Consider the following 24,161-nt stretch of genomic DNA (forward strand, 5'->3'; position numbering starts at 1 on the left):
CGGACACGGAGCAATGGATCCAAACTACAAGAAAGAAGATTCCACCTAAACATTAGGAAGAACTTCCTGACAGTAAGAGCTGTTCGACAGTGGAATTTGCTGCCAAGGAGTGTGGTGGAGTCTCCTTCTTTGGAGGTCTTTAAGCAGAGGCTTGACAACCATATGTCAGGAGTGCTCTGATGGTGTTTCCTGCTTGGCAGGGGGTTGGACTCGATGGCCCTTGTGGTCTCTTCCAACTCTATGATTCTATGATTCAAGTTGCTGCTTTATCTGCATTAGCCTCAAGACTTCCACTAGCATTTCTCAGTATGATTGCAGGCCCCTTAATGCCACTGTTGTCACGATCTTCGAGCAAAAGCTTATGAACCGGGTACCTCGACACTCTGGTCTGATGCTGGAGATGTCACCCAGCCTCTGCCCACCTGTCTCAGTGCTGTGGGGGCACTGACTGGCAGTGGGTCTGCAGGGTTTAAGAGGGCATTCCCAGTCGTACCTGGAGTTGCCTGGGACTCAACCAAGAACCTTCTGCCGGCCACTTAGTTAGCACTGCAAAGAAGAAGGGTTAGGAAAACAAAGGGCAGCCTACTTAGCCAAGCGAGTTGCCGTTTTTAAAGAGAGACGGTAACGGCGACTTCAACCTGAGTATGGCTTAGTGAGTAATCAAAAATTCACTTTGCAAAGAAGACTGTAAACAGAGCAGGTTATTAGCACAGAGTGCATCTTTAGTTAGAAGAATTTAGTTGATTAAAATTAACAATCATACAGCGTTTTCCTTTAAAAGTTTCCCAAAGTTATTACAAGAGAGAAGTGGTCTTTCATGATCTTCTGTCTATAAAAGGCTTCGGAGTCTTTCCATTCATCATGAGGGAGACATAATCGTAAAACAGGGAGGGGGAAAGGCAACTGTAGTGTTTTCCTTGTAAATGACATCTTACGTTCATATGCCACTCAAAGTTTATGCCACAGGAGCGCTTCAGCTTTCATTTCAAACTCTTCGTCCAAAAGCAAAAGGTTTATCAGTATTCCCTTTTAAATTCTCTTTATGGAAACCAAGAGCTAATATATATATATGTATGTATAAAATATATAAATAAGAGGGCATTAAATCATAAAGTTACTGTAACTTAATTTTTTAGCTAGACCTGATAAAGTCTACCGAAGCTACAGACTGTTAAATAAGAACCACATTATAAAAATTAGCAAGACAGAAACAGGGCGTCAATCTTGCCAACTCAAATCCAAAATGGTACTAGTCTTTCTTTTTTTAAAAAAAAAAGTGCAAAAAAGTATATAAGGATAACTACGTATTAGCAGAGTTCATCCCAAATTAGTTCCCAGACTTGCCCCAATGAAGTTGAATTCAATGTTGCCTCCTCCCTCACCCCCTCTCTTCATTTTTAACCTGTGTTGCAAGTCGATTTTTAAAAGAAAGGAGAACTACGCACATTAATGTCCAAATGAACTCACTATCGGACAAGCACAGAGCGAAACACTCCTGAACACAAGCGCAGCATGCCAGCCACTCAGACAGAAGTCCTTGACGAGTCCTTGAAAGGGTACAAACTCAACACTGCATTAAAAAAAACAGCACACCTGTAGGATTTCACAACCAAATGAGAGCTTGCTTCTGTCCCGCTTTCGACAAGCTTGCCGTTTCCGCCAGCTCCAACCCGACCCCACCCGACCCCAGTCCACGGGTATACAGTTTGCGCTACCATGTTTTAGTGTACAAGCAGGGGAGAGAAATATAATCCCTGGACGCCCCACATCCCTCTCTCTTCTCCTAAGATGTATAAGGACTATGGGTGAACCAACAGTCTAGAACAGTATATAGTTATGTGCAAATATGTCCACTGGCGCCTTTGAGTCTCCAAACTATTCTTTACGAGGATGGGGCTCTAGCAGACGCAGGTTGCGGCTGCTTCACAGTCCGGCACATGGTCTACAAAGAGGACTATTAAAAATGGCAGGTACTTCTTATAACATTGAAGTGATCAACAAAAAAGGGGGGGAAGCGGGAGAGAAGAAAATCTAATTTTCATGGTGCAAGTGTGGACCTTTTATGCGATGCTCCCGCAAGCTGAAAGTAAGAAGTACCATCTGCGGGAGAAGGCTAGGTTGAGATGAAACAGTGAGTAGGGAGAGAAATCTGCAACGAATGCAACTGTGAACCACAAGCCTAGTTCCCCCTGCAACCCCCAAAGTCTCTTGTACACACACAGTTCAGCCCAAACCGGCCTCAGGAAATTCCACTCAGTTCTGCAAAACCTCTTGCCAAGTTAGGTTCCACCACCTTGGCCCTTATAGGAGGAAAGGATTGGTAGCGTTAGCAGGCTGGGAGGCCGAGGACGGGAGCCCGGTACTGTGAAGAGGCTGAGCCACTGCGCCCACAAGCCCCACGTTCATCCCATGGCCCATTCGGGTAAGAGATGCCACGGTGCCCATGACTGGCATGGGTGCCATCGCCACCGGTGCCACGGAAGGCAGAGGTACAGGCTCCATGCCCACCGCTGGCACACTGCTGAAGGACGGGCTGCTTCCCATGATGGGGCTTGACCGCAGCTGATTGAGAGTGAGCGGCTGAGGCTGATTCACTTGGAAGGGGTTGATTAGCGATGGAGCTGGAGCGGCGGCAGCAGGGGCGGCGGCGGCAGCGGTGGCCGTTCCTAGGGGAAAGACAAGGGGGTGGGGGCAAGAAAGGCACGGGAGCCTGTTAAGTATATCTGATTTGAAAGGGATTCGTCCGCGCAAATACAAGACAAGATTTCACACCGGTCCAAGCTTCCCCCAAAAGATGATACATTGCCCAGGCTCCCCCAAAACCCGAGGCAGAAGAGTGGGATGGCCTCTGCTCTGGGGTGACATCTCTTTAGAGGGCAACAGGGTTACACATCTTAGCAATGAACGTTGCCGGAAAAACTTTTTGGAAAGAAAATGCTATTGCCCCACTGCCAATAGCTTCCTAGCACAACCAAGACACGATTCTGCGGAGTTTACCAAAGTGTTGCGACGTCTCGCTTTCCAAATGCGCTCACCCTCATTGGTAAGGTTTGAGAACCTGAGAGTTATCCCAAACTTTTGTCTAAGTCAACAAATGTAACACAGTCCTATAACTCCCCACTCTTCATTTCCGATTGATTGATTGATTGATTGATTGATTGCCACCCTTCCATTCCAATCCCAGGGCGGTTTAAAACCTTACATAGAAGGCTATCAATAAGCAAAATTTGAAACCAATAAAAGTGCATTCAGATGCATGCAACCATAAACTCCATTAATTCTCTAAACCAGGTATCATTAACTCCCTGCCCCCTGCAAGGCCTGGGTGAATAGCCATGTTTTCAAGAGGCACCAAAAGGTAAGCAAGATTGGCACCTGCCTTACTTTGGGGGGAGATGGCTCCACAAACTCAGCATGACAGAGAAGGTTATCCTCCCAGTTGCCACCAGATGCATTTCTGAAGGCTGTGGCACACCACGAGGGCTTCCTCCCAAGGTATCAGGAGCTGGTGTGGTTTATATGGGCAAAGGCACCCAGGTCCCCAGGTTGTTCAGGGCTTTATAAGTCAACACAACACAGCCTTATACTTGGCCCAGTAACAAACTGCTGCCAGTGCTGCTCTTCAAAGGAAATTCTGTGCCAGCCTTTGCCAACCTGGCGCCCTCCAGATGTTTTGGAGTACAGCTGCCATCGGTCCCACTGGTGAAGACTGCTGTATACTGATTTCTCCTCTCCGCTTTTGCAGATGGACAGCCTTGACAAGCAGAGTCAACATCCAAAAACAGCACAGGCACTCCACAGACAAAATGCAGAGGGTTACTTTCAGGGCGTGCCTCGGAGCTTGTGCGTGCCTTGTCAGATATATTAGCATTTTGTTTTCAACAAGAGACAGCCTTGGAAACTCCCCCTAAGATCCAAAAGCAGCTCAGCATGAAGCATGAAAACAGAAGCCTGGAGCGATCATGGATGCACAGAACCTGCTGCACGGATTCTTTGGGCCTGGCCCATATTTAACATATGTCATGAGCGTGTAACTTAAGCAAGTCATATCCAGGGAGGGAGGGAGAAGCTGGAAAATGGCAAAGAAGAACTTTCCCAGGATAGGACATTTGGGCCGACTGCCAAGCTACAAATTCCTTGTACACAGTTTGGTTTTTTTGTCAGACCTTCGTGACCCTGGTAATAGCTTCTTCGTGAGCGCCGATAACAAGAGGGGCAGGGCATTAGCTACTAAAATTTGGCTGTCTTCCTCTGAGGGTGTTCTCAAACTACTGAGAACTAAAATAGCCAGAACAAGTCACTGAAGCTCAAAAAAAGGTTGCTTGACTGTGTTTTGTGGTAGCTATGTTCCAACTCTATCTCCACATGCACCCCTTGGGTTTAGGGGCTACAGCACTCCCCTTACAAAACCCTTCCATCCCCAGGGCACAGATGCAACAGATTTGGCCTACCTTGGCCCCAAATCATGAACTTGCTCTCAAAATGCATGAAGGCAAAGCCACCCATCAAACTTGATAAGCAGCCGCTTTAAAGGTGGAAGAAAAACACAGGCTGCTCCAACATACAGAACTGTCCTGCTACTGAGAATGGGAAGGGAACAGCTTGGTGGGGGAAATTACCATGTATGCTACCTTGAGCTCCTTGGAAGAATGGTGAGATACAGCATAATACATACATATATGCACTCGGTGATTAAATTGTTGCATACAGGATTAACTCTACCAGTGGCAATTTAAGCTAAGGTACAACTTCCATTTCAGAGAGGATATACTTCTAGATGGGCAGGAGAGAACTGGCCCTCAACCTCTGTTTGCCATGCGTAAAATGGCAACAACATTAGCAGCCTGCCTTGCAGGGCCACTGTGAAGACACACAGGAGCAGCACTGGGGGGCCGGGGGAGAGCAGCACGTGTTAACTATCAAGGGTTGGGATTATTCACAAGGGATGGACGCCTCCCTGCTTCTGAACTGCCTTTAGTAGGTGGGGTGTTGAGCTGGGTGAACCCTTGAGTCTGGCCAAGCATGCCAACTTCTGTTTTTGTCGCCCCCACCCCACCCCGCTCCATTTGAACAGCAAATTTGCTCTCAAGACCAAGATGTACCTGGAGCCAAGAACGGGTTCAGTGAAGGGGCTGGCTTGGGAGGCTTCGATACCAAGGAATCCAGGTTCACCAGAGCAGCGTTGGGGCCCAAGAAAGACTCGGGAGTTTTCCGAGCCGTGCTTTGCTTACTCGAGGCTGAGTTGGCAGGCTGAGAGTCAAAGAGGTCAGGGCTGGTCGTGCCACTGTTCTGGGCTGACAAAGTGGAACCTGAATCGCCAGAAAAGAAAATATGAATTTTTGAAAAAGGGAGGGGGGGAATATGTTTCCTTCATGTCAGAATACATGCTTCTGTATTTGTGATGTATTTCGTTTGTCCCTGTTTCTACTGCCATGCTAAAGGACTGCAGTTCTAAGCCAATGTGCTTAGAACTCAATGGGGTTGCTTCCAAGTAAATGCATTTAAGGCTGAGACATACACCTAACATGGGGAATGGGCACGTTATATAGCTTTCTACCACTAGAGAGCCTCAAATCTTGGTGTGTGTGTGTGCTTGCTTTTACTTCCCCCAAAATCACTTCATTTAATGGGACTATTAAAAGGTGTTGCATCTAAAGCAGGTCAGGCACGAGTCCTTCCCATTCTGGAGAATAAGGACTCTAGAATCGCAATTACAGGGTAAGATAATAGAAAGTTTCTACAAACTGACCTTGGTATCCTTCTTTAGAGTGCTGTTGGATACAGACACGGATTAATTGTCTCTATGGAGAAGACATTCAGAAGCATGAGATTTTTTGACTCCCCTCTATTCTATTGCCATTACAAAACTGTGCATTCAGCCATGCCCCATGATCAAAGGGCTTGACTATTTAAAAGAGAGAGAGACAGACAGACAGACAGCTTGACCTGCCTTTAGCCAGATCACACAAACCGCTTAAATCAAAATACATAGCTATAAAATACGCAGGATGAGGTCAGATGTGGTTCTTTTTCTTCTACATAGATTTCTGCTACAGAGAGAACCCAAAGGTGATAGACTAGGCAGGTGTCACGTGGCTCAACAAGAGAGCAGGTGCTCTGCATGCAGAAGGGTCCCAGGTCCAATTCTTCTTCAGGCAGGAGATGGGAAAGGGCTCTCTCTCTGCCCAAAGTGCTGGAGTGCTGCTGCCTTTCAGAATAGGGAATACTGGGCTATAGGGCTGGGCGATATCATCTTTTCAACATCATGATGTATCACCAGCTAAACATCGTGATAGGCTGATACATCGCAGTGTAGAAAAGGAAGGCGCATCATTCGGCCATGGTCCCACAAGGCGCCAGGGTGAAACTGCCTCAGCTCCTGCCGCCACCAGCAGTTGGCGCAGGGAGGAATGAGGCAGTCGGAGAAGGAAGGTAATGCGCAGGGTGGCAGGCAAGCCCCACCCACGATATACCGCCGGATGAAGGCGCCATTGCCCTCTGGCCTTCAAACCAGTCCTGGACAATGTATTGATACATCGCCCACGCCTACTGGGCCAAATGGATAAATACGCCTGAACTAGCATAAGGCAGCATCCTCCATTCTGCCACACCATGAACAAGCTGCATTTTGGCTCGGGGGGGGGGGAACGGAACCCACCACACACAAGAAAATCAAATCCCAACTGAATTGCTGTCTCTCAATAGCTGCAAAACGTACAGTGCAACAGGAGAGCCAAGCAGCTTTCCAAATGCCCTCCGGCCAAACGCCTTGGAGCAAAGTGCACTGGGAATTCCAGAGCAACCACAACTGAAACCAGCGGGGGAGCCTTGCAAAACAGTGGTCTTGGTCGACTCCGGTCTGTTTCAGTGGTGCCCGCAGAGGAGTAATTCCCAGCAGATCATGTGCTCTCAAAATCTTAACTCAGAATTTCCACTCAAGCCAAATTTCTACAGCATCCTCTACCCCATTAGCCCTCGGCTGAATTTACTGCAACTGTGACATTTTTAATGTCTCCAGGCTTTGGGCTGACAGCCTGAAAGGTACAACTTGATTAAAAATTATCGGAAGGACGAATTCTAAATAAAGATCAGAAAATATGCTTTAAAAAATATGCAGTTTCCCCTCCAAAATACTGGCCTTTTTATCTTCCATTTATGGTAAGTCTAGACACACTTGGAGGGTGTGTGTGTGCATGCAGAAAGAGGACTGGTGCAACTGGAAATTCCAAAGCTCTATCACGCTCAGGCACCTTTATCACACATTCGTTTGGCATTTATTTCAAACATACCTTGCTTTTTAGATGTCCGAAGGTTGTCGAATTCAGAAAAGTCATCTTTAATTGCCCCATTCAAGTTGCTGAAGAGGTCAAAAGATTTACTACCTGCAGGGCAGAACAACAAGGTCCTACTGTTAGTGGGCTTCAGTTAGGCCACAGCAAGGGACACATCTGTAAGGCAAGAAATGAAGCTGCTTCCCCTTCTGTCCCAGCAGAGGCCAAACTGTCCCTATCAGAACTGGGAATATTACCTCTTTAGGACAAGCCTTTTCCAAGCTGGTGCCCTCCAGACATTTTAAACTACAACTCCCAGCAGCCCCCACCAACATAGTCAATAGTGAGGGATGATGGGAGAAGCTGTCCAACAACATCTGGAGGGCACCAGTTTGCAAGTGGCCACTTTAGGATTAGCAGAGCAAGTGATTCCACTTCCTTTGGCTTAAGAGAGATTGGAGGGCTTGTTTATTTGATTTCATTCCCATTCTGCCCTACCGTTGTGAAGCTTCAGGTGGCTCACAGGGCTCAGGCTGCTTATTTTCAGCAGTACACCTGCCATTATGGCCTTCAGGCCACTCTCTGGTCCAAGCAGAAACAAGTCAATCCACTTCACAGGGCACATGTGTGACCAAGCATGGCCCAGGAGTGACCAAAACAGGTGAGGGGAGAGGGACCAGCGCTGCAGGGCTGACAAGGTGCTACCAGCAAAGCTCAAAATGCAAAGGAAATCGAACTCTGGCTGGCCCCTTGGGATAACTGAGTCAAGGGAGAGGGAGTGGTCTGTGGCCCACAGGTTGGGAACCACTGGCCTAGAAAGTTCACCTAAACAAAGGTAAAACAAAACCACCCACCACTGCCCAAGACAGACCATGATATTTCTAAATGGTGCGTTCGCAAAAGTGTTAAGATTCTGTGCCAGTGCCAACCATCCCCCCAGGTGGAAGAACCACCAGCAGGCATGTGTTTTGCTGTGAACTCCACTAAGGGAGGTTTCCCCAAAAGGAACAGAAAGGTGAGTCGCAAACATGCTGCTTACCAGAAGCAGAAAGAGGCTTGTTTGCTGGCACTGCTCCCCAGGGATCAACAGCGGCTTTTGTTGCCACAGAGGGTGGCTGAGAGGGACCCCAGGGGTCTACATTCTTTGGAACAGGCTGGGCAGCAGAGGGCACTGCTGGGGCTCCCCAGGGGTCGACGGAGGCTGCTGGTTTGGCACCTGACGGCAAAGAAAACATAATCCCAAGTAATACATTAACGGGCATATATACTTGAGAACAGGCACTACCTGTGAGGCTAGGCTGAGAGTAACTTAGCCCAAAGACACTCGATGAACGGATAGCTAAATTAGATATTTGAACCTGGCTTGCCTGTTCCTGGGCCGACACACTAACCAAGGCGTGGCTCTCTCGCAGTGGCCAAATCCTTTCCCATTCTGGACTTACCCAGCATCATCTGTCAAGCACAGGATCAGGCCTGTGTGCATCTCCCATGCCATGCATGCCAGCAGAATGACATGGAAGGTAGAACTGTTTTAGATAAAACTCCGGTAGAATGACCAACACTTCCTAACCTACCCCAACACAAAATGTTATTTGCCCTCAAGTATGGCTATGCTTAAAATAAATTCCACTGAAAGACAGCCACTGTGTCAACATAAAGAGTTCTTAAAATGCAAAATCCAACACAAGATTCATGGAATCATAGAATTGTAAAGTTGGAAGGGAACCAAGGGTGGCTTAGTCCAACCCCCTGCAATGCAGGAATCAGTTTGGTTTAGCATCAATGAACTTTGGTGCAGAAGGGAGAAATTAGTGCTGTGAGATAAGAAGAACAGGATGTCTCCCTGATAATGTTCTTATTTCTTACACTTCATTCTTACGTTTTTATTCGAGGGGGTTCAAGGCAGACACATAGCCATATCCTCACAAAGTGGGGAGGGAATATAAGAGAGAGATAATGGCTGGCCCTAGATCACTCTTGGGGCACCCTGGTCTAAGAGCACCCAGGAACAGGCAACCTGGTGCCCTCCAGATGTTGCTGGATGACCAACTTCCATCAGCCCTAGTCAGCACAGCCAATGGTCAGGAATGGTAGGAGCTTAGTCTGCCAGGACACAAAAGTTCCTTACCCCTGTTTCACACCTGCTGGCCCCAAGCAGTAACCAAATTGCCTTTTTTTTCATTTTGTGGCCAAAGTTTGTGAGTTGTAAACCCCATTCTAGGTAGCTGCTGTTCTTGCTGCTGAAAGGAGCTCAAGCTCATCAACAGGTGGCAGATTTTTCTTCCAATTTTAATTGTTTCAACAACAACAAAAACCCAGGAAGCCGCTGAAGTGCTTTGCAGAGAACACAACTAATCTTGTCCCACTGCTCCCATTTCCTCGTCCTCCTCCTGCTGCATTTTTATCAATGATGCCATCCAAGAAATGCTAATTGCCAGGGCCTGCCATAAATGGAGGCTTCCAGCACAGTCGCTCTTTCATGAGACAGATAACAAAAGCAGGGCAGGCAAAGAGAAACAAGAGGGAAAGAGGGAGGCATCTAGGAGGATACGCTTCTCCTCTGAGAAGCCCCTTATCCCCCCTTGAAAGGCCACAGTCCAGTGGTAAGCAAGACTTAAAAACCTCTGTTCTGCTCTGAGTCACCCTTCTGTGCTGGCATTCAGATACATAAATCTAATTTCTGCAAAACCACTCCTGGGAAAAAAAAGAAGCTGGCAAATTCCAACAAGGGGCTCTTATCGCAGGCGTTAATGAATGCTGAAAGCCAGAGAGGGGGGAAACGCCACAGCTGCAGCTAGAAGCGACAAGTTTTTGTTTGTACCTTAATACACAGAATTGATTTAGTTTTCTTGTGTCAAGAATAGAAGTTAACAAGAGAAGCTTTACAGGACCCAGGCCTTAGTTTGGCTTCCCTAATATGCTGTTTGATTAACAGCAACAAAAAAGGGCAATCTGACCCAGGGACTAGACAATTAAAAATGTGGTGCAACACAGGATGAAAAGCAATAGCGTCTCATATTGTGTAGGTTACATTATGAGACATACAATATTCCAGCAAAAGCCCAGAACCATGTTTGGCTGAGTAAAAGGGGTGATAGCAGCCAAGGAAATTCTGCATTCCATTCCTGTACAAGGTGCATAATCTGGACCAGACGGCTCTTTGCAGCACCAGTTCCTGCCCTATTTTACAAGTGAGATAAGCAAGGTAAGCATTGCAAAAGACCTCTGCAATACATGGCAAACAAGCAGAAGGGCAGCCGCAAAATGCAGAGTGTACAAGAGAAGTGTAGTAGGTATCTAAGAAGCCAATTAGTGTTTTCCGCTGGGGCAGACTCGCTGGACTGTGTCCTGGTTCTGGAAGCATCTAGTGCACATGCGCGCCAAACCATACTATGCTGAAGCAATCTACCTACAAATGCCAACAGAATCCTGGCAAGTTCAAAGCCTTAACTTGGGATTCTGGAACAGGGAAGGGACCACACAAAGGCTTCATGGAAAACCTGGGACTGATGAACCTGTCCTAGAGTAGAGCCAGGTGATTTTATCTGTTCGCTCAGCTGGTTAGAGTGTGGTGCTAATAATGCCAAGGTCAAGGGTTCAATCCTCTTATGGGTCACCTGCATATTCCTACACTGCAGGGGGTTGGACTAGATGACCCTCGGGTCCCTTCCAACTCTACAATTCCATGATTCTATTATCCTTTGCTAGAGGGTTGAAGGCATCCCCCTTAAGAGTCCAGCCTGACGGAACAACTCTCTATATACCAAAGCAGGCCATCTTCGCAAGAGTGGCACTGTCTTTTCATTGCTTTAGTCTAGTCCCATGGTCAACTGCAGATCAGGAAAGCAAACAATGCATCTCAGTACAAGGGATTTAAAGTCTCTTGTTTTCAACTTGCAAAATGAAGCTGTGCGTTAAGATAGAGAGAATGACTTGTCGTTAATTCAAAGGGATCTGTTAAGACCGATATTGCAGATTTCGGTCTCAACAATGCCAGGAATTTTCCACACTAACACATTTTGGCCTGGCTAGAAGAGATCCTTGGGTAAAACACTGAGGGACAATGCCAAGGGTTCCTTTACTGTATTTAATGACATGGGATTTACAAGAGAACCAAACTCTGGTTGTTCTGCTATTCGTGTTTGGTAGTAACTGGTGCTGACAGCAGCCGCTAAGGGAATATTACTTCCCAGATAACAAGTGTTTGGTAAACGAACTCTGCACACCCCCAGATGCCTTTGCAACAACTGGTCCACTTGGTTCAGGATTTGCTAGGCTTAGGAGGTGTTGCTTTTGTTTTATTAACCATTTCGCAAAAATAAAAATTAAAAAATCCAGCATTGCCTTGCGTAATGACTTGACAGAATTGCCCCATAGTTGAGGCAGCTGTCCAGAGAACTAAAATGACAGCATCCAACCAGCTTGTTTTAGGGAAGGGTTTGTACATCAGTGACAGAGAATCTGCTTTTCCTGCAAAGGATCCTGGGTACAACCCCTGGCATCTTCAGGTATAACTGGGGGGAAACCCTGACTGAAACCCTAGAGAGCTGCTGCCAGTCACTGCTGACATTACTGAACCAGAGAGACCCATAGTCTAGCTTGGTGTAAAGCAACTTCCTATGTTCCTTTCATTGACGCATCTATTGCTGACACCAGCAAATAAAACAGGATGCCGAACAACCACAAAACCACTAGATTTTCCTATTGACTAAGCAAAAGTCCCTCCCTTCCTCAGGACATGTTCATAGATAACTGGCTTTCTTACCTATTCCTTTGCCCTAAAAGCACTTCACATTCTGTCCTGTATGAACCTGAGCTGATTTCTGGGTACCTATGCAACCAGATCGCATAAGGACCTGCTCCAGCCAGACTGTCCACCAACCCCCACTCCCCTCAAAGGACCAACAGACCCACCTGTCCTTCAGGAACAGGTGCCCAAAATAGCTTTTCCGGTATTGGAAAATGATCTCTACTGAGTTGAAAAAAAATGTTTAAAATAACTTTCCCAAAAAGACCAGAGTCCTTTTTGTTGGGAATAATCCAGACTGAAATCCCTAAGTGTCAACAAAATTTATGTATGCAACGTCGGCCAGAGTTTCGTTAGCCCAAAAATGAAAAGTGAGGGAGGTCCCAGGCAAAGAGGACTGGCAACTTAAGATGTTAGAATATGCCAAGCTTGCAGATTTAACAAATAGAGTAAGAGAGCAAGAAAAACATATATACAAAGAAGAGTGGAAAATATTTATTGAGTATATGGAAAATAACTGTACGCAGCTGAAAACGCTGGCAGCATTAAGATAAAATCAACAGTGTAATTAATGTTCGAGTGATGTTAAAGTGGAGAACTGACTAATATGGTTACAGCAACATATGCAGGAATGAAAGACTAATAAAATGAATCAAGGAAATAGAAGGAGGGAAGTCGTTTGATATTTAACAGTACGTAAAATGTTTATTTTAAGATGTAAAATTGAAAACTTGATAAAAAATATTTTAAAAAACAAAACAAAACAGAATACATTTTCCTGGTAATTCATTCTGGCCCAAAGAAGGGCCTTTCGTCTGATCCAGCAGGGCTCTTGTGTTTTGTTTTTTTTTTAAAGCAACCATTAATGTTGCTTTAATAGATTTCTCCAGTTTGATCATTTCAGAGCTGAGCGATATGCATTTAATTTGGAATAAAACCTAAACTACAAATGGGATCACTTCACATTTAAGGTGGAGCAGGGAAGAGGAAATGCATTTGAATGCTCCCCGATGTAAAGAACTTCCTGTCTGCTGAAAGTTAGCACACATCTGGGAAACGGATTCTGAATTAGCCTTTTTTCATTAATCTGCCATGTTTCTACATACATAATTTTATATATTTATCCCGCACCTCCAGTGAGAATTAGGAAGGCTGTGTCACATGAAGAGGAACACACACACACTCAGAAAAGTGAACTTTTCCAGGTGCTAGAAAGCTCTACACTTCCTTAACAGTGCCAGGCTCACATGAATGCCCACCTGGCAGCAGTGGCATGAGTCCCAGTCTCTACAAAAAAATTAGGACAGGGCTTATTCTTCTGCACGGACATTTCACTTTCTCCAGCAACTGAGGAACAATGTCTGGATAATCCACAACAGTTCAATAAAGCACCATATATTTTATGCGCTCTCCTTCACCCACCCAAAATTAAAAGGCCATTGAAATCCTAAAACCATTTTACCAAAGAGTTAAAAACTGAAACACATTAAAAACTACATTTTACTGCATAAGCACTGGTTACGAGAAAGAAAGAAAAAAGCCACACAAACAACTTAATTGCTTAAATACTACCCCAAATAAATACATCCTTTGGCATGATGGACAGTATTAAAAACAAACTAATTCACTGCTGTAGCACTGCTAATTATAGCAACTTGGCTTGGAGTTCTGTCACTGCTTAATATAGTGGCTTCATCAGTAACACAGCATAGTTACCAGTGAGATTCCAAGCCCCCTTTCCAAGGAAGAAAAGTCGTCTCTGCCATAAGCAGAGCAGTTCTGTATCAGCAAGCACCAGAATCAAGTTTTAAAAAACAAAGAGAGACCTTCAAACCAGAGGCCAGCAGCACACTGTTCAGTCAATTGAGCATTCCATTACACCTATCCACTCTCATATTAACTGCTTTTTGGAAATCAGAGAAAACTCCACCACAATCTCTATGACACAGGCAAATATGCTCAGGTCGGTCTAGGGAAATCACAGATCATATTTTCCCCCCTCCTAATATTGCAGCAATCAACAGGGCAAAATCAGGAGGCGAAGCAGAATAAAGGCACAATACTCTCGCAAGAGACCTGTGAGACCATAAAAGGAGGGAACAGCCACCACAAACTATCTCATGCATGACAGCCAGCACCGAAAAATTGTGATATCAGGGGCTTTAACAGGGATGACAGTGGCAGAAAGCAGGTGGCACTGAGAGAATCTACAGGAATAATAATAATAATTTATTATTTGTACCCCAGCCATCTGAGTCCAAAAGGATATTGAGCCCTCTCCTCCCACCCCAGTATTTGGAATTCTATTTCCAGGGAGACTTGCCTGGTGCTTCTTCTGTTTTTCTTTTCAGTGCCTGGTTTCTCCTTTTTTGCTGTTTTTATCCATTTTCTGTTGTTTTAGCATTTGGGACATATTTCATCTTTTTTACCCTGACAACTGCACAAGCAATATTCATAACTAACCAAACAGAGGGGAAGGCAACAGCAGACTGTCATAGTCTACCACTGAATAAGCTATACAGTGGTACCTCTGGATGCGAACAGGATCCGTTCCGGAGACCCGTTTGCATCCTGAGTAGAACGTAACACGTGGCTGCGCATCTGCGCGTGCACGGGTCGCATTTCGTCGCTTCCCCGAATGCGCATGATGTCATTTTGAGCGTCTGCGCATGCACGAGTGGCGAAACCCGGAAGTAACATGTTCCATTACTTTCGGGTCGCCGCGGAGCGTAACCTGAAAACGCTCGACCTGAAGAATATTTAACCCAAGGTATGACTGTATGGGGGGGGTCACTAACCTAGAGAGAAAATTTAAACTCAAAGTGGCCTTGGAGGGGAGTAATTTATCCAGGAGAGTCACAACAAGGGTCAACAGATCATCACAGCAGCATCCGTCAATTGCCATGTTCTTACCAAATGACTGCCAGGGGTCTGAGGTGGAACTGCTAACTGTAGAGGGGGCCCATGGATCAGCTTGGCTTGCTGCAGGTGGTGGCCCCCACGGCTCTCCTTTCTGAGGAGCTGGCACTGAAGAAGGCAGGGCATCCATCAGGTCCAGCAGAGTTCCGTGCTGCAGATGAAGAGGTTTATTTTTAGAAGGGGCACCACATCTCCAGTAGACACATAACTCATTTAGAGAGAGAGGGACAGAGAGATTGCAAGGAAAGAAAATGCATCATCTTGCTCTTTCACATGCCCTTAGCTGCTTATTTGGGCTTTTATCCCAGCACCGGGGGCGGGGAATTACAACCATGCACTCTTTCACATGCTTACACAACTCGAGAGCACCCCATCCATTCCTAACTGCATAGCCAGTGCATCCAAACCTTCCCTGTGATGGCTAGGAATATTTTCACTGACCCAAGGCCTACCTCCTTCTTTTTGGGAATTTTCACTGTATCTCTGCGACTTTCCTCCAAAGCCATCTGCAATCTAAGATCATCGCCACGCCGAAGGCGCTCCTCCTGGAAAAAGAGGTCCCGGTGGGGAGGGGAGAAGATGAGAGTGGGAGTCATATAACAGTCACCCATTGTTACTTCATTCATGCCAGGTTTAAAAACAACGGGTCCTCTACGGGTAGAAGCCAAAGCTACACAAATCTTTTTAAAAGACAGCCTAATAAAATTTAATTAACATTAGACACTGCCACCATGAGTTCTATGATGAAAGGATGACAGGATGGGAATGTAAGAAGATTTTTTTTAAAAAACCAAACAACAGACTATTCAAGAGGAAAAAGGAAACCTCTAATGTCGGAGGCAGTATGCCTCTGGATAACATTTGCTGGGAATCGCAAGTGGGGAATCACAAATGGGGAACAGTGCTGTTGCTTGCAGGGTTCCCATGGGCATCTGGTTGGCCACTGTGGCAACGGGATGGAGGACGGACAAGATAGACCTTTGCCCTGATCCATCAGCCAGGCTGCTCTTATGTTCTTATAGTTGTATGAGTCACTTAGTTTTAGCCAGCCAAAGTTAAGCAGCAGACTACTAGTCCAGCTAGAGGACAAAACTAGCTGGACACTAAGTTCTTAGGTCATTTCTATACCTAAGAACAAGCCGTAAAACCAAAAGCTCAGTCAAACCTTCCCTTGGCAGTGAAGACCAAAAAATCAAGAGAAAAGAGGTGATCAAAAAGATTTATTTAGAGAGGGCATTGTAGCGTAGGGGCTACCATTAAGAAAGCCCCTCCCCTTCACTTCCCATGCTTGGTTCACCACCATCCTCCATTCACTGACAGAGCCTCTACCAACAAGCTAAGCACACTAAAGCTCAAATATCTAGTTAGGTAAATGCAGGAGCTATAAGAATCACAGAATCATAGAACTGTACAGATGGAAGGCATCCCATAGGTCATTGAGTCCAACCCCTGATCCTGGAGGCCCCACATAACAACCGACATTTGCGCCCGTCTGCCTAGGACACGATAGCCAGTGTGGTTGCGGTGCTCCTGCTAGCTGAGGTAATGCTGGGTGGGGCTCACAGCCCACACTGGCCCAGAAGCTCCCATGCATCAACAGGCAGTCGTTGCTGGAGCAGCCTGTGCTCTGGAGGATGGGGTGGGTGCTGTTGACAGCTGCACCACTCGGGAGTGGTGGGGTAGAGGGTGGCCCATTCCGCTCTCTGTACCCGGCTAGGTTCTCTGCCTTCCAGCCCTTCCTCCCTCAGGAAGGACAGGCTGCCCATGAAGCCTAGGCATGCACCCAGCATCCCATTTCTACGGTAGATGGGGGGGGCCACGTATTGGAGCCTCACCTGGGCATGTCCACCTGGGCCCTGAAAGCGCCTTTCTAGTAACAGCCCCCAACTGTGGAATCCCCACCCCTGCCCACTCCTTGTGGCACCAGGGACAGAACTTCCAATTTCCCAAAGCCTTTTAAATAAAGCTGTGATTTCAATACTGTTTAGCTCTGTTCATTTTTACCCCCCTGCTCTCTGTTTTGAATTGGCCATGCTGTGCTTTTTTTATATATCAATACATAAATACCAAAATGATCCAACTCCTCTTTCAAAACTTGTACCTTCCACTGACAAGCATTTACTTTCTTTTGAGGCTACGCACTTCGCCATCATCGGAGAGTTCCTGTTTTTAGCGCTCAAACTGGAAAACTGACTTGAGCGAGCACACCGTCCTGCAGTTCTAACACTCTGCTTCTCTACTAGATGGACTACTGTCGTTTCCGAAAGGAGAGTTCGCACATTTGGCGGCAGCTGTTGCTTCATAATACTGAACACATGCTGAATAACTGCTGCTGTCAGTTATCATGGATCACTGAAGCCAGGAGGCAACTTTTCTTGGCAAATTTCTCAAATTACTTTGAGCTGCTTGATAAGAAAAGGGACCATCAATCCCTACATGCTGCCTCCTCTCCACCACCTGGTATGGAATTCTTAATGTAGGCCAATAAGTTTACACTAACACTTACAAAACTACAAGAGAAACTAACCTGTTCTGCAACTTCTCTGCTCATTGCCAGGGCCAGCTGCAGCTGCAGCTCTTCCTCCCCGCTCGTCTGAGGCCGCGCCTGCTCCAACTCTGAAGACACTCGAGGTGATGTAGCTATTTGGAGAAAACAAAAGGCACAAGCCCAACTCGATTTTAGCAAATATGTTTCAGCAAATTCCTATTAGTCATCCTGAGAACCAACTGTTCCAGATTATACACAGCTGGGCCACATGTTTATGATATTTTTGCCCCACCTTTTGACCATAAGGTCCCCAAATCAAAACATTAAGCACAATCATTGTAAAAGTCCAAATCGTGTAAGAATCCATTTACATCTAGCATGATCAGTAAGGTACTCTGAACTGCCTGGGGGGAAAGTAACCCTGGCATCTAAACCACCAACACTTCTTGCCACTCATCTCAGGGGGGTGGGCAGGGGGGTGGAGCAATGAAGACACACACACACACACAAGCTCTTCCTTAAAGAGCTCCTTCAAGATCTGCCTCTAATAACATGTTTTTCATGGAATCATAGAATTGTAGTAGAGTTCAAATGGACCATGAGGGCCTGCTCTCAAAAGTTACAGGCCCAGAGAAAATACTGCAAGTTCCACAAGCCGATGTTTCCCATTTGACATAACTGAATGTACACAGCTGGGGAGATGCTGATGAGGGAGGAATCTACAAGACAGTGCAGCAATTTCAACATATAATACTATGGTGGCTGCAGGCACTACATTCCCACCAGCCTAAGTTTTTAAGAGCTAGTAAAGGTAAAGGGACCCCTGACCATTAGGTCCAGTCGTGGCCGACTCTGGGGCTGCAGCGCTCATCTCGCTTTATTGGCCGAGGGAGCCAGTGTACAGCTTCCAGGTCATGTGGCCAGAATGACTAAGCCGCTTCTGGCAAACCAGAGCAGCGCACGGAAACGGCGTTTACCTTCCCGCCGGAGCGGTACCTATTTATCTACTTCCACTTTGACGAGCTTTCGAACTGCTAGGTGGGCAGGAGCAGGGACCAAGCAACAGGAGCTCACACCGTTGCGGGGATTCGAACTGCCAACCTTCTGATCAGCAAGTCCTAGACTCTGTGACTCACGTTTAAGAGCTACTGCCCCTCTAATTCAGTGCATAAGTGTGGAGGTGGATATTTTTCCATCTAGTTAAAGCTTCTGGGGAGTCGTTGGCGATCAGAGTCACCAGCCTCTGGAGTTACTTTTGGAATGTGAAATTTGCTGTGTTGCCTTTGCTCATTATCTTTTAGGGAGGAGAGCATAATAAATCAGCCAAGGCAGAGGCCTTTCCCCCCTCTTGCCTCTTCTGGCGCTCTGCTACCTAGCGACAGCGAGGAGAAGCCACCGTGAGGATGATCATGCTCTTTCTTGGCTCAGGACATGGGGCTACTGCTGAGAGGAGGGTGTCTCTATTGCAAGAGGGAGGGCTGCCTGAAGGTCCCTATGATAATTATGCCTTCTCCTTTGGGGCTAGAGTCGAAATCCGAGCAAGTAGGGAGCTCTCATCTAGGACAAATGTGGGGCTTCTGGCTGGAAATTTTGGTTTGCATGTATATTGTGAACTGAACCATTGCATTGTATGGGGAAGGCAGGTTATTTATTACATTTATATCCCACTTTTCCTCCAAGGAGCTCAAGTAACACACCTCCAAGGAAGGAGAGTCCACCACCTCTCATGGGAGCCTGTTTGTTCCACTGCCGAACAGCTCTTACTGTCAGAAAGTTCTTCCTGATGTTTGGTAGGAATCTCCTTTCTTGAAACTTGAATCCACTGGTTTGGATCCTATCCTCTGGAGCAGGAGAAAACAAGCTTGCTCCATCCTCCATGTGACAGCCCTTCAGATATTTGAAGATGGCTATCATATCTCCTTTCAGTCTCCTCTTTACTAGGCTAAACATACCCTCAACTGTCCCTTGTCAGCCTTGGTTTCCAGACCCTTTATCATCTTGGTTGCCCTACTCTTCACACATTCCAGCTTGTCAATATCCTTCTTAAATTGTGATGTCCAGAAGTGGACAGGTGTGGTCTCACCAAACCCAACCAGTGGCTACTGTCACAGGCCAGGGGCTGCTTCCCCTGTCTTTCCCTTACAGGAGGAGGAGGCCGAGTCACCAGCCACTGAAGCTATGCAGCGCTCAGCTCCACGATTGGCCTCCTCTTCCTCCTCCTGCCGCTCGCATCAACCTCAGCAAGTATGGGCAATGATCTGGGACAATGGGAGTTGTAGTTGACCTAGAAGGCACCAGTGCCATTTTGGATCCCTCGAGCTGGACAGCAGTTTCCAATATACCAGCATGCAAGCTATGCCAAAGCACTATCTTCCATGCTAGAACTCCCCACTCCAAATGACACAGACACCGATCATACAGCTAGCAGACTATTTCACTCCACAAGGCACTTGTCCTTCAGCTACACAACAAAACTCAATATTTTGGTGTACCAGCTGTGACCAACACTCTCAATTTGGAAAAAGGCTTCAGTTCTATGCTTACCTCCAAGGACTAAGTTCCACTGAGCTCGCCTCTGAGCAAATATGCATTGGATTATATTGCAAGACATACTGCTTCATCACACCACAGCTTTCTGTATTCAGTTACCTTTTTAAGCCACTTTAAAGCTTCTTCTGCTCAATGGCTCTGACCGATTTAAATTCTTGACTGTGTTTCATATTAAGACATACTGATTAAACCAAATCAGTTTTCATTAAATTTTATGAGGGGAGCGATAAATTCCATCTACACAATGAAGTGTCCTGTCATCACATGTTTCATGCAAGATTTAAATCAATGAATGAAGCTAGTGTTGTCATTAAGATTTCAGTACTGACATTCCACACACACACACACACACACACCCGACACACACACTTATCCAGTCTTTTAATTTCTAGAATTACCAAAAGATCTGTGCGTTATCAGCAAAATGCTTGATTTGCAAGGGTCTAGCATAAAGGGTGTTGCCTTAGCAAGACAAAGAGATTCTTATTCCACAGCACATGATAGTTAAATCAGACGTTTATGCAAGATGGCACTGAATAGATCCAATTTTGACATCCTAAGCCCTGCTTTGTTACTGCTTTGAGAATTTTTGAGATTAAAGCTTCTCAGACCACATGGGAATCACTGAAGGATGTTTCCTCTTACATAAAAATGCCCTATGTTGCCTTGTGGAATAAACCCCAGGCTACGGTAAAGGGACAATATTCCCAATTTTGGCAGTCATTAAAAACCAAATTCTCCTCTGTCCCTGAGATTAGCAATAATGTTTCATACATTTTTCCTAGATGTTTTTCTATATTTTTGCTGGATTTCAGCCATTATTATTATTATTAAATGTATTTGTATCTTGCCTTTCACCTATGCTGGGGTTTGAGGCAGCTTACAACAGTAAAAAACAACAACCCAACATTATAAAATACATAGTAATAAAAACAAACTAATTAAAAGTAACAATTCAAATATATCAGAACACATTTGGAACCAGCATCAAAAACCCTGTTGGCCTTTATGGCAGCCCAGTGATTAGCACTGCCTGCACCTTAGTTTCCAAAGGTTTCCCTGAACAGGAAAGCCTTAGCCTACCCAGCAAAAGGATAACAAGCAGAGAGGGAGACAGTTTAAACCATGGGTAGGCAAACTAAGGCCCAAGGGCCGGATCTGGCCCAATCGCCTTCTAAATCCGGCCCACAGATGGTCCGGGAATCAGCGTGTTTTTTACACGAGTAGAATGTGTATTTCTATTTAAAATGCATCTCTGGGAATTTGTTCTTTTTTTTCTTTCCAAGATATAGTCTGGTCCCCCACAAGGTCTGAGGGACAGTGGACCGGCCCTCTGCTGAAAAAGTTTGCAGTCCCCTGGTTTAAACTCTCTTGGGAGGGATTTGCACAATCTGTGAGCAGCCACAGAAAACGACTCCCAGCAAGACGCACCTGCCACAGCCATTTACTTCCTTTTAGCACCAGACATTCCTCATCTTCCTGGATTTGGGGGGATAATCACAATCATGCTCCTTTTTCTGTGTGTACATGCACACATGCATGTGCATTTGGGGTATTGCTGACAGTTAAACTTGACAGTTGTCTATTTATTGTGTATGTAAGCTGCCTAGAGAAGTTCTGCATTTGGTGATAAATAAATCAGATACAGTGGTACCTCGGGTTACAGACACTTCAGGTTAGACTCTGCTAACCCAGAAATATTACCTTGGGTTAAAAACTTTGCTTCAGGATGAGAACAGAAATTGTGTGGTGGCAGCACAGCGGGAGGCCCCATTAGCTAAAGTGGTACCTCAGGTTAAGAACAGTTTCAGGTTAAGAACGGACCTCCAGAACGTATTAAGTTCTTAACCTGAGGTACCACTGTGTGTGTGTGTGTGTGTGTGTGTGTGTGTGTTTGGGGGGGGGCACTTGAGACATCATAGGGCTTTCAAAGCAACAGCCCCACCCTTGGGCGGGTGGGGGGAAGGAGTAAAGAAACATGGTAACTTTCCCCACCCCCCACTACACAGCAGGATATTAAATACAGTGGTACCTCAGGTTAAGTACTTAATTCGTTCCGGAGGTCCGTTCTTAACCTGAAACTGTTCTTAACCTGAAGCACCACTTTAGCTAATGGGGCCGCCTGCTGCTGCCACGCCACTGGAGCCCAATTTCTGTTCTTATCCTGAAGCAAAGTTCTTAACCTGGGTTAGCGGAGTGTGTAACCTGAAGCGTATGTAACCTGAAGTGAATGTAACCCGAGGTACCACTGTAAGGGTAAACTATCAAATACATTACGCTTTCCAAACAAGCAATATTCCAACAGCAACACTATATCTATCCTTCGTTTTAGTTCTTTGATTGGGGATTAGTTTCTGGAAAGAACAGGTATCAGTTTTCATCCCAAATTAATTGACTGGAATGCATGTGAATGAAGGCCAGTATGGGAAGAGCAAACAAAGGGGAAAAGGGAGTTCCAAAAAGGCTATCAGTTTTCACCATTTAGGAGTGCGCTCGCACACACGTGTGTGCACACGCTCACACTTCAGAAGCTGGACAGGAAAAACATAAAGCACCTTTTTTTAAAAAAAAAGGCACCATGATACTAAAGCCAAATAATGAGACCTGGTAACGAGTAATGAATATTAGCGACACAAGACCTTTCCAGAAAATGAAGGGAGTTGGGGAACCTAGATGTTACATTCACGCCAGGCAAAGAGCATCAACCTCCAAGCATACATAACCACTGATTTCCAAGCACCCGTAACTACCCACAAACAAAACACTGTTAATAATCACAGAACAGTTGAGAATAAGAACAAAAAGAGTCTTGTCACTCTTTTAAAATTTTTATGGAATACTTTTTTTTACTTAATCGGCTGTATGAATATTCAACAGGAAAAAAAGTTTACAATGTTATCACGCATGGTGGGAAAGAAACGTCTAATAACATTAAAAACTACAAGATCAGTGAAGTTACAGGACTGGCCCATATAGGACTGGCCCAGTGAAGTTATAGGACTGACAACATACATATTGCTCTGTGTCCCTCTAGAAGTCTGCTTAGTAACAGGCAGTTTTTTAGTAGTCTGCTAAAAGACCAGTAGCATGCATCCTCGTCGTGTTTCTTACATAGCCAGCATAGAAACACAAGCTGCAACCCTCTCAGCAGACCAGTAATTATTTTTTTTTGAAGGCTAGTTGCTTTGGATGACCTATTTAAATGGCTGGACTAACATGCAATTAGATGACATAAGGGCCACTGACTCGGGTAGCTTCCTCTGCACCCCAAAGCATCAGACCAACTCATGGAGGATCACTCTATCAATAGCTACTAGCCTTGACAGCCATGCAGTATTTGTAAATATTTCAGAACATTACAACTGAATAGTGAACACTTCCCTTAGCATTACATTTTAAGAAGTGGTGGCACTGTGAACTGTTAATTTGCTAAGTTTTGCATAAAGACCTGTGCACAAATATATACGGCCTAGTTCACCCATAACACCATCCCCATTTCTGCTACTGCCACAGTAACACTAAGCTAAGTCATGATTTAGCTTAGGTGTTATGCCTGACCCTGGACTCATGGTTTGTCTCTTGAAACAAGCCAGAAGCTGTAGCCAAGGTTTGTTCTTGGCTTACCTTTCTTGGCTTACCATCCAGAATTCATTTGGGAGAGATAAACCATCAGCCCAGGTTCACACAAAGCACAAAGCCAAACCATAGTTTGGCTCCAGTAGTGCGGCAGCAGCAAGACTAGGAAAGGAGTGGAGCAGATATTATTTTTACTCTGGGTACCCACATGCTTCTTTGTTCATGCTGATCTCGTTTACTGGGCCTATTAGATGTGTTTCCTAAGAATAGTCACCTGGGAAAAGTTAATTACAACAGTGACATTTAAAGAACGGTATTCCAGTTGCCCACTTTCACTTCTACTGTGTTTATTCACTATGTTACCAGTAAATTCTATGTAACAGTCATCTCCAACAGTGATAAATTTTCACAAAGTAATACAGTAGAGTAGTTTTTCCAGTACAACACCTATTCTCAGTCTCCTCCTATCAGGATAATTGAGGGCTCTGTCATGGTAAGTATAGTTCTGGCTCTTTTTTTTAAGTGCTCCACCCAAAAACATGTGATACAGGGCACTGTGCAGTTTTACTAGTAAAACACATCGAGTTACAACCCGCACAGCAGGGGCCTC

General features: G+C 45.6%; 2 protein-coding genes across 5 annotated transcripts in view; one reads left to right on the forward strand and one right to left on the reverse strand.

Moving 5' to 3' along the window:
- The window catches only part of SHMT1 (serine hydroxymethyltransferase 1), a 329,147-nt gene that overhangs the window by 51,923 nt on the left and 253,063 nt on the right, over positions 1–24,161 (forward strand). The window lies entirely within an intron of this gene.
- Positions 700–24,161, reverse strand: part of EPN2 (epsin 2) — a 38,639-nt gene continuing 15,177 nt past the window's right edge. For 3 of the 4 annotated variants that reach the window (XM_083585723.1, XM_083585725.1, XM_083585724.1), the window contains exons 3-9: positions 17,465–17,577; positions 15,390–15,482; positions 14,932–15,088; positions 8,311–8,487; positions 7,290–7,382; positions 5,103–5,309; positions 700–2,666 (exon numbers count right to left, since the gene is read on the reverse strand). In XM_083585723.1, the coding sequence (XP_083441849.1) occupies positions 2,302–2,666; positions 5,103–5,309; positions 7,290–7,382; positions 8,311–8,487; positions 14,932–15,088; positions 15,390–15,482; positions 17,465–17,577 (1,205 nt within the window). In that variant the 3' untranslated portion in view covers positions 700–2,301. Of the gene's footprint in view, positions 2,667–4,922; positions 5,310–7,289; positions 7,383–8,310; positions 8,488–14,931; positions 15,089–15,389; positions 15,483–17,464; positions 17,578–24,161 lie in introns of those variants that run through there. The other variant, XM_083585726.1, reaches the window with a different exon arrangement.

The sequence above is a fragment of the Podarcis filfolensis genome (genome assembly GCF_964270895.1).
Source record: "Podarcis filfolensis genome assembly, chromosome: 14".
In the NCBI taxonomy this organism is placed as follows: Eukaryota; Metazoa; Chordata; class Lepidosauria; order Squamata; family Lacertidae; genus Podarcis; species Podarcis filfolensis.